General features: G+C 50.8%; 1 protein-coding gene across 1 annotated transcript; it reads left to right on the top strand.

The window, feature by feature from the left end:
- The first annotated feature begins 373 nt into the window (after positions 1-373).
- PELO (pelota mRNA surveillance and ribosome rescue factor) lies at positions 374-5,087 on the top strand. The gene is made up of 2 exons (XM_006103040.3): positions 374-1,381; positions 2,134-5,087. The coding sequence occupies exons 1-2, from the start codon at positions 656-658 to the stop codon at positions 2,560-2,562; spliced, it is 1,155 nt and encodes a 384-aa protein (XP_006103102.1). The 5' UTR covers positions 374-655; the 3' UTR covers positions 2,563-5,087.
- Positions 5,088-10,340: the final 5,253 nt, after the last annotated feature.

Here is a 10,340-nt window from a genome sequence, read left to right as displayed (position 1 = left end):
AGGTCAGCACTTTTGAGAATTCCTTTTCGTTTTAGGTAAGTTTTGAAACTGGATTTACGCGAAGGGAGAAGGTGGAGCGTGGCGGCTGCACGCAGCTTTAGAAAGTGCACACGTTCCCTCTCCTGCCCCAGCGCCCTCACCCACGGGAAGGGAAGGGAAGGAAGGGAAGGGAAGGCGTGGAAAGTGCAACTTGAGCATTAAAATCCCGGGCTCGCCAGGAAGATCGGCGTCCGCCTCCCTGGGAGGATCAGCGTCCGGCGCCGCTCCCCGCGCACTGCGCCTGCGCGCCCGCAAGCTGGGGCCCCGCCCCCCGCCGGACGTCAAACGTGCGCGGGGCGGGGCGGCGGGAAGCCGGCTGTCAAGCGCCCTCATTGCATCAGCCGCTGGGTCGGCGCCGGCGGCCGGAACGCGGACGGGACGGAGTTCCGTAAGGGGGTCCCTCGTGCCGGTGGGTCGCGGCGCCCGAGACTGAGAATGGCGGGACTGGAGTGAGTGTCCCTGCTCCCCGGCCGGCCGGATCCCGTCCTTCCTTCCGCCACCGGCGCCCGTGGGAACCTGTAGGCGGGCCCCGCCCCCTTCCCGGCGGGACGGCCGGTCCCCTCTACCCCCGGGGACCCCGCGGCCCCTCCATCGGCGCCGCGCCCCGGCCCGCGCCATGAAGCTCCTGAGGAAGGACATCGAGAAGGACAACGCGGGCCAGGTGACCCTGGTGCCCGAGGAGCCCGAGGACATGTGGCACACGTACAACCTGGTGCAGGTGGGCGACAGCCTGCGCGCCTCCACCATCCGCAAGGTGCAGACCGAGTCGTCCACGGGCAGCGTGGGCAGCAGCCGCGTGCGCACCACGCTCACCCTGTGCGTGGAGGCCATCGACTTCGACTCGCAGGCCTGCCAGCTGCGGGTGCGGGGCACCAACCTCCAGGAGAACGAGTACGTGAAGATGGGCGCCTACCACACCATCGAGCTGGAGCCCAACCGCCAGTTCACGCTGGCCAAGAAGCAGTGGGACAGCGTGGTGCTGGCGCGCATCGAGCAGGCCTGCGACCCCGCCTGGAGCGCCGACGTGGCGGCCGTGGTCATGCAGGAGGGCCTGGCGCACGTCTGCCTGGTCACGCCCAGCATGACCCTGACCCGCGCCAAGGTGGAGGTGAGCATCCCCCGCAAGCGCCGCGGCAACTGCAGCCAGCACGACCGCGCGCTGGAGCGCTTCTACGAGCAGGTGGTGCAGGCGGTGCAGCGCCACATCCACTTCGACGTGGTCAAGTGCGTCCTGGTGGCCAGCCCGGGCTTCGTGCGGGAGCAGTTCTGCGACTACATGTTCCAGCAGGCGGTGAAGACGGACAACAAGGTGCTGCTGGAGAACCGGTCCAAGTTCCTGCAGGTGAGCCCTCGGTCCCGGGGCGAGCATGCACAGCCTGAGGGGGGAGCGGGGTGCGGGGGAGGAGAAACTATACCTGCTCCAGCCGGTGTGGTTCAGTGGGTAGAGCGTCAGCCTGCGGACTGAAGGGTCCCAGGTTCCATTCCCGTCAAGGGCAGGTACCTGGAGAGGCAACCAATCGATGTCTCTCTCACATCGGTGTTTCTCTCTGTCTCTCCCTCCCACTCTCAAAAAGAAAAATCAATGGAAAAAATACCTTCTGGGGAGGATTAAAATAAATAATAGTAACAAAGAAACGATTCCTGAAGCTTTAGACCTGGGAACAGTGTCAGGGAAGAAAGTCTTTTTTTTTTTTAATATATTTTTATTGACTTCAGAGAGGAAGGGAGAGGGGGAGAGAGATGGAAACATCAATGATGAGAGAATCATGGATCGGCTGCCTCCTGCACGCCCCCTACTGGGGATCGAGCTCACAACCCAGGCATGTGCCCTTGCCGGAATCGAACCCGGGACCTTTCAGTCCACAGGCCGACGCTCTATCCACTGAGCCACACTGGCTAGGGCAGGGAAGAAAGTCTTCATTTGAGGGGGATTGTAAGTGCGATGTGAAAAGAGCCGGGAACTAGCTGGCCAGTGTGTGCAGTACACCGCGGCCCGAGTCCTGAGCATATGGAGCCTGCACTGCTTTTGGTCGTGGCGGGCTGGGTCATGGAGTGCTAAGAGATGCTGTGTCTGACCTGCCCCTGCCATCCCAGGTCCACGCCTCCTCCGGACACAAGTACTCCCTGAAGGAGGTGCTGTGTGACCCCACGGTGGCCAGCCGCCTGTCGGACACGAAAGCTGCCGGGGAGGTGAAGGCCCTGGACGACTTCTACAAGATGCTGCAGCACGAGCCCGACCGCGCCTGCTACGGACTCAAGCACGTGGAGAAGGCCAACGAGGCCACGGCCATCGACACGCTGCTCATCAGCGACGAGCTCTTCCGGCACCAGGAGGTGGCCACCCGGAGCCGGTACGTGCGGCTGGTGGACAGCGTGAAGGAGAACGCGGGCACCGTGCGGATCTTCTCCAGCCTGCACGTGTCCGGGGAGCAGCTCAGCCAGCTGACGGGGGTCGCCGCCATCCTCCGCTTCCCCGTCCCCGAGCTCTCCGACCAGGAGGATTCCAGCTCGGAAGAAGATTGACGGGGGGACTTGCCCTCGGACAGCCGGGTGCCCCCTGCCCATGGCCGCCGCTTCTCAGCAGCCTGGTGACGGAAGCTGCCGGAGCAGCAGGTGTGATGCTCGCAGGGGCCGGCCCACCAGGGGTTCTGTGGCTGGCGGGACATGTATTTAAAACTGAACAATAAATTAAAAGGGAATGATCTCCATGCACTACCACTTTTATTAATGAGGGTCATTTTACCTCGGCATTATGAGTTGTGGGCTGTACTCAGAAACATGGTGTATTTAATAAGAATCCCTGTGTATTCTTCGGGAGAGATCAAGTCCCATAGTTCATGCTTTGAAACCGTTTTCCTTAGGAAAAGCTCTTCACGTTTCATTTTCCTCATTTACGTTGTTTATTTGGTTTCTGCCTGGTGGTCTTGCTCTATGTGCTTAGTGATCCGTTTCTCCCCACTTGCCCTACAGGCCTTTTTTTAAAAAAAGTCATTTGCTATTTTCAGTGATAGCCAAATAGTAGACTTTTTTGAAGACAAATTTAACATGTTTTTTCCCTTAAGAGACTTGTTAAACCAATCATGTTGAAACAACTCTGGGATTTTCTTTAATTAGAATTAATCATAGTTGCTTCTGAGGACCGCTTAGCTAGTTCTTTTTGGATCATAGAGCTTTGGTCTGCTAGGGACTCAAGGTCATCTCTTTGAGGTGCTTTTCTTTTTCAGATGAGACTGGGGGTCGGATTTGCTGTTAGATGGCTAATTAGTGGCAAAGTAGGAAGGGGTCCCCCCCGTCCAGACCCATCTGTTTGCACTGCCACACTATGTATGTATTTTTTGGCCGGTCATAGTTACACTTAATGCCATTTCTGTGTGTTTTCACATTATTACTGGACTTTCTCTACATCCTATTATGTTTTTTTGATGTGCATTTCTAATCATTAAGGAGGGAGCCTTGTTGAAATTGCAGCTTGACCCTTTATAATCCTCAGTTTATCAATAATTAGGAACAGCCTTATGAAGAAAGAGTGACAATTCACTTGTAACCCAGGATCAATGTTCCTACCTCAAGTAGGGACAGATACTAAGTAAACTTTCTGATCCTCCTTTCTGAGTCTGGGTCTTTCTGCTGGTGTGAGTACCAGGTTTGGGAATTGTTTTTTATAAACTTCCCAGCTAATCTGAGCTTTTTATTTGTAAAGAGGAATAGATACCTCCATAGGCATTAAATTCACTTTTTTACACATCTACATCCTCATCTAAAAATAAGTCAGATTGTCGTTTCATTAAAACTCCATGAATATTTAACTTTAAAATATATTAAAAGTATGTTATTAAATCATGTAGTGGAGGTATGTAAATGAAGCCACCAAGATTGTGAACTTTAGAACCCGATTGACAATGAATCGTACTCTCAGGATGTGGAGATTTGGGGCACCTGTTACTCTCATAATCTATGCAGTACTGGTCATTCTGGGCTGTTCTCCCCAGTAACAGAAACCAGGGGAAAGAAGGCCTGATAATCTAACCAATCCGTCTGAGGCCACAGCTTCTCGAATGTGGCTGCTTGGGAGTTTTGGAAACTCAGTACCCAGACCGGACCTTTCACCACGAGAAATTCTGTTTGTTTTTTTAAAGCTTTCCAGGCGATTCCAATAGACCTCAAGGCTGAGAGCCACTGACTCAGGCCTTGCCATTCAAGTGTGTCCATGGGCCAGTGGCATCTCCTGAGAAAGTTCCAGAAATGAGAATCCAGGTCTCTGCCTGACACCTACCTCTACTGAGTTGCAATCCACTTTAAGGATATCTCCAGTTGATTGCCGTGCATAACTATAAAACTTCTTTAACAGAAAGCATGTTTTTATGTCTATAAAGTTCTTAAAATATCCATAAGAATTCCTATTTTTTTAAAGTTACGTTTTATACTATTATCAAGAATATGAATTTTCCTAGATGCATAGGTAGAAATGTCAAAATAGTGATAGGAGCATATAAAATAAAAAGTCTAATCATTTTTAAGTCGTGTTCTCTGAAGAGCAGAATGAACCATAATTCTTTGGAAACTGCTCAGTATAATTCTAACTGCTGTTCATGAATGAGGGGAGACCACGTGGTAACGAATGGAAGCCCTACAGTGACATGCCTCCAACACAGTGCGTGTTCTGTCGATTCCTACTTACCATCCGTACTTGTAAACAAGGATTGGGTGCCCCCCCTCGGCACAGCGAATGAGACGCTTGCAAAGTTGTTTCGTCTTACTCTGGATCTGATACAGATCAAGTGACATTCTGCTATTCCTGGTTGGCTATTTATATGTTACACGTTTTTCTAATTTCATGTCTGGCTTCTAGACTGGGTTTCACTTGCGTTACTCCTTTAGAGACCCGGCGGACCTCCCTCCTCTCCGGTGTCGTTTCCTTTCCTAAGCCTTTGGCCCAGTTCTGCCAACCTCAGGTTCTCTTTACCAGAAGTGAGTCGTCATTTCTGCAATTCAGGTATTCCAGAACTGAAACTCTCTGTGTTGCTAACAATAAAAGTCCACAGATGAAATGGTGTGTGCAGTCATGGGGATGAAGAGTGTGGGTCTGACTGTCAGGGGAAACCAGGGGAAATGGGTGCAGGAGAAGGCACGGTAAACTTTGCATGTCACAGTCTCACTGCCTGGCAGCATCGGGGTGGGCTGGGGCAGGAAGTCTGGGTCCGAGAAGGCCTGCTAGAGAAATCCAGGGGGATGTGGTGATGCCCTAAACAAAGGCAGCGACTTCCGTCCTCAGGGTAGGAAAGAATAGGGCAGGGGTCCTCAAACTTTTTAAACGGGGCCAGTTCACTGTCCCTCAGACCGTTGGAGGGCCGGACTATAGTTTAAAAAAAAACTATGAACAAATTCTTATGCACACTGCACATATCTTATTTTGAAGTAAAAAAACAAAACAGGAACAAATACAATATTTGTATTTGCATGTGGCCCGCGGGCCGTAGTTTGAGGACCCCTGGAATAGGGCATTAGGAGGTAGGATCAGAGGGGCCTGGGCTGCAGATAGTCGTCAGTTACTGAAAAAGTTGAGTCTGTTTATTTATTTATTGATTTTTATTTATTTATTTGAATGCTGGGATAGACGATGGCACAGTTCAGAGACAGGAAACAGGAGGAGAGGCTGGCTTGCCAGGAAAACTGCGTTCATGTAGCATCTTTGGTTTGAGGTACCTTCCAGCAGACTTCCGTGTCCTCACTGCCTCCTTCCCTCCAGGCTGGCGCTCACCTGTCTTCTCCGTGCGGTCTTCCCAAACCAGCTTTAAAAATGTCCCTTCTCCAAGGTGCCTTTCCCACTGCCTCATTTTAATCTGTCATCTTAGTTGTTCTGCTTTGCATCTCTCTGTAACATAAGCTCTGTGAGGGTGGAGATTGTGGCCTGTTAGGTTCGTTGCTACATCTCCAACACTAAGAATTAATTCCTGGCACAGAATAGATGCTCAAAAGATGTTTGACAGGATGAATAAATCTACTGTATATAAGAAGATCCCTTAGGCGCTTGAGCTTGCAGATCTGAAGTTCAGGAACAACGTTGGGGATACTGATACAAGAGATGTCAGTCCCGGAGGGAAAAAGTGATCTCACAAGAATTAGTAGAACTAGAAAAAAAGGGCCAAGCACAGAGCAGAGGGAAACAGTATGTGATCCCTGTAAATACAACCTGACTCCATTATCTGTGTTACAGTCATTCAATGCAGAAGTGTTTCCATAGCTCAACAATGAACACAGCTGGATACTTATTTATCCTACAGATCTCTAGTGTGCCAGAGGTATACACGTAAAATAGCGAAAGTAGCGATTACATAGAAGTTGAGTTTTTAAAAGTGGTTAGGATAAACAAACTTCTAACTTTTGGAGCAAAAGCCAAATTACTTTTGTATGTGGTTTTTAATGTGGGTCTTAATATACCTGTACATTTACCAATTTAGTGTGTGAAGAGTTCCAGTTTAAAAAAAAATAGGCATATTAGGGGTGATGGTTGAATTTATTAGGAAACGTCCTCAGGGTTCCCATAGCTCAGGAATCTCACTCAGGCCCCAGGGTTCCTGGCTCTGGACCCTCAGCCTCCTGCTCCCTGCTCCCTGCTCCCTGCTCCCTGCTCCCTGGCCTCCCGCTTGGCCCTCACCACTTCCTCTTTCACTCCCTGCAGGACCACAAGTCTCAGAATCCTGGCAGAAGTTCTGCAAAGCTTTATTTATATTCGTGTGAAAAATGGATTTTGATCAGCCCATCGCTTTATTGATGCACATTTTTCAGTAAATGAGTTCCCAAGTAGGGAAGGGCAGCTAAAATAAAAGGCATCTCGACTGCAGATCAAGTGTTTCAAACCCTAGATAAAGTGCTTTTCTCCACGTTGACGTGAGTCTCCTTCAGCTCTGCGCTGGGATTCAGCTTGTGTGTCCCAGGAGACTCCGTGTTTGGGAAAGTGCCGTTCTGGATGTTCTTAGTGCTCGGTGTGGACTGCTGACGGATTGACCGTTTAGACGTCTGAACTTGTTACTGAACAGCCCCCATGACTTCTGCAGGAGTTGAGATCAAGTCCACTGTTTTGTGTATGAAGGACGCCTCACTTAGGAAAGACTCAGAAGTCAGCAATGCGGCTAATGAAGAGTTTGGCAGATAAGATCTATACAATGGTCCTGGAATTTAGCAAGGAAAACAGTCTGAAGAGTTACCTAACACAGTCAGCAAGTAGCTGGCAAACTCAGCTAGGCCTTAAAAAGGCATTGTCCAAGTCCAGTAAGGAGATCTTTAGATTAGAGACACTATGAAAACACATTGGCCAAAGGTATTTGTTAAGCTGACGTGGAGGTGATAACATCGCATTCAGCATTTTTCTTTACCTAGCGAGCCCTCTCCCTCGTCAGGGCGTGTTTGGTAGTGTCTGCTCATCCTCATCCTTATTCTAGAGTGTTCTTTATAGACTTCCAAGAATAATGACTTGTAAGACAGCCCACTGATTGAGCAGTATTTATTTATATATATTTTAATATATGTTTATTTACTTCAGAGAGGAAGGGAGAGAGAGAGAGAAAGAGAGACAAACATCAATGATGAGAGAGGACCACTGATTGGCTGCCTCCTGCACACCCCACACTGGGGATGGAGCCAGCAACCCGGGCATGTGCCCTGACTGGGAATCGAACCATGACCTCCTGGTTCATAGGTTGACGCCCAACCACTGAGCCCCGCCGGCTGGGCTATTGTGCAGTATTTAATGTCTCCACGTTAAGACACGTGTTAGTAGCTTCTGTTGGGATCACACCGAGAAAGAAACTGGGGGGTTGTGAATTTGTACATTTAAATCAAGGAGAAACTAATGTGTTTCTTCAGGTGGAACCCACTTTCGTGTGGGATACTTCTGCATACAGATTTGAGGCTCTCATTTTGTTTTTGACAGCGAATGTTTTAATGCTGTAATAATTGGCGTTGACGTGGGAAGGTCTTATATTTCCAGCTGCCACTCACTGAGGATCGTGAGGTTTCTGAGGGACTGAGGCCTTGGATCCCCGTTTCCTTTAAGTCCCCTCTCCGTCCTCCCCTAACAGGCCCGCCTTGGAGCCCAGGCCTTGGGAGGCTGGGGTAATGGAAATGCCTGGCGCCTGTAACACAGGGACGGAGGGACTTAGACCTTCTTTCCGTGGAGGCCGCCACCGTGGGGTCCAGGGGACCCAGCCCTGAGGCCGGGTGGCATCTGCCAGGAAGCAAGTACCAGAGAGAAAGGTCGGTGCAGCCACACGGCCTGGCCATGCACAGGGTGGGCACCGGGGCCCCAAATCCAGGAACAGACATGTGTTACAGGAACAGTAGCTGCATGTCTGCTAAGGTCGGGCCTATGGTGAGTGCTTTAAAAAGGAATTATTTCATTCTTGGAGGAGCCCTGTCGTTACTGTTTTCAGATAGGAAAGCTGAAATTAAAAGAGGGTAAATAATTCGCCCAGGATCCTTAGGAGGTGGGTGTGGCGATGTGCCCCATCAGGCCGCTCCCTGAAAAATAGAAGGATGCCAGTCCCTCCCTCCGTTTCCAATCGAGTAGCCCCACCGCGCCTAGAAATAGAAATAGGACGCGATAGCGCCGAGTTTCCTGTAACGGCCAGCGTTCGTGGAGTCCTTCCGTGTGGTGTTACTCACCTGCCTCTGTCCGTTTCCACCTCCCGTGAAAGATCAGGACTCCTCCGGTGGCTCGGCCCTGTCTGGGAGGGAGGTGAGGGCTAGACCCCTGTATTCACCAGCCCCTCCAGCCCTCCCAGTGTTCATGTCACCACGTCACACCTGGCTGTAGAGGGCTTGTCTGCCGTGGTAACTCACGCACGATTCCCACAAACATGTTTGCGAAGCCCGGTGAGTGGCAGGGACTGTGCTGCCTTGTGTGTGCGGTGACGCATTAAGAACATTTTCCATCACGGAGAGACGGCCACAGCTGACAGGGGTGACCGCACGGAGCAGTGGCAGCTCTGAATCCTGGACACGTCAGAGGAAAAGTCAGGGCCTGGAGCACTTCCCTGGGCCGAGGACTGTGCTGTAGTAACCAGGGATCCTATTGCGGAAAAGACTGAGTGACATTCGGTGTCTTCTGTTGAAGTCAGGGAAGTATGATGTCTTTCAGGATGATTTCCTCCAAAATTATTCAAAATAACTTATTATTACAATAAAAAATAATTTATTATTAAAAAAACAGTGCTACTTAGCAGCGTGGCTCAGTGGTTGAGCATCAACCTATGAACCAGGAGGTCATAGTTCCATTCCCAGTCAGGGCACTTGCCCGGGTTGTGGGCTCCATCCCCAGTGTGGGGTGTGCAAGAGGCAGCCCATCCATGATTCTCTCTCCTCGTTGATGTTTCTATCTCTCTCCCTCTCCCTTCCTCTCTGGAATCAATAAAAATATATTTAAAAACAAAACAAAAACAGCGCTACTTCAGTAAATCTTTAGCTGTCATGCCTAGAAGGACCGGTCCAGGCAGCCCGGGTTTCCTGTGCCCCCAATGAGAGAACTCGAATCACCGCTGAAATAGGAATTCTTGTTAAGGAAAAAAATTCCGTTGTAAATTTTTTTTCAGAGGTGGGAGGTCCTCTGAGTTCAAGTCTGAGTTCCAGAAGCTTCGTGTCTGGAATTTTTCGTCAAGTCCTCGTGTAAACATCCACTAGAACTTTTTGTCTGACATCGTTGTGATAAATTGCTCTGCGGATATAAAACATCTTAATCTTGGGTTTCGGCTCATTGATCTTGTGACCATAACTGGTACTTTTTCTTCCTCTCCAAGCGCGCTGCTGGCCGTGGAGAAATCACTGTTGTTGTGGATGAGGGAGGAGAGGAAGTTTGAAACTCATTGCCCCACGTGGCTCGGGTCATCGAGAATCAGAACGGGCGAAGCTGGGGGCCTTACAGCATGTCTGTCCGTCGCTTCCCGGGGGGGGGGGGGGGGGGCGGGGCTCGGATGTTCACGGGGCCAGAGGGGAGGGTCACTCCCTCAAAGTCACAGGCTGGGGGTGTTTCAGACCCGCGTTCCTACTTGACCCACCCCTTCGGGTTTCTTACCCGTTTTCTTACCCAACTGCACACGGGGAAGGGGTTGGGAGAGGGAATCAGGAACAGGATGGGAATCTAAAAGGCCTTCACCCTCTTGGACCAGCCACTGCTTCTTCCTCTGGCGCAGACAGGGTCTCGGCAGATCCCTGACACCTGAGCCCCGCTTGCAGCCACCCGTTCCTCGGAGGAGAATTCTCCTCTGCCCCGAAAGCCTCCGCCTCCGGCCTTCATTCTCCCCACAGCC

This window comes from Myotis lucifugus, unplaced genomic scaffold (assembly GCF_000147115.1).
Source record: "Myotis lucifugus unplaced genomic scaffold, Myoluc2.0 scaffold_457, whole genome shotgun sequence".
Taxonomy (NCBI): Eukaryota; Metazoa; Chordata; class Mammalia; order Chiroptera; family Vespertilionidae; genus Myotis; species Myotis lucifugus.
Note: the sequence above shows the minus strand (reverse complement) of the source record. Positions and strands in the feature narration are given on the sequence as shown.

What these genes read in the sequence shown, in the direction of transcription:
- PELO (XM_006103040.3), top strand. Translation starts at nt 656, where the DNA reads ATGAAGCTCCTGAGGAAGGACATCGAGAAGGACAACGCGGGCCAGGTG. An exon ending in ACCGGTCCAAGTTCCTGCAG is followed by an intron (nt 1,382 to 2,133) that starts GTGAGCCCTCGG and finishes CTGCCATCCCAG; the next exon opens with GTCCACGCCTCCTCCGGACA.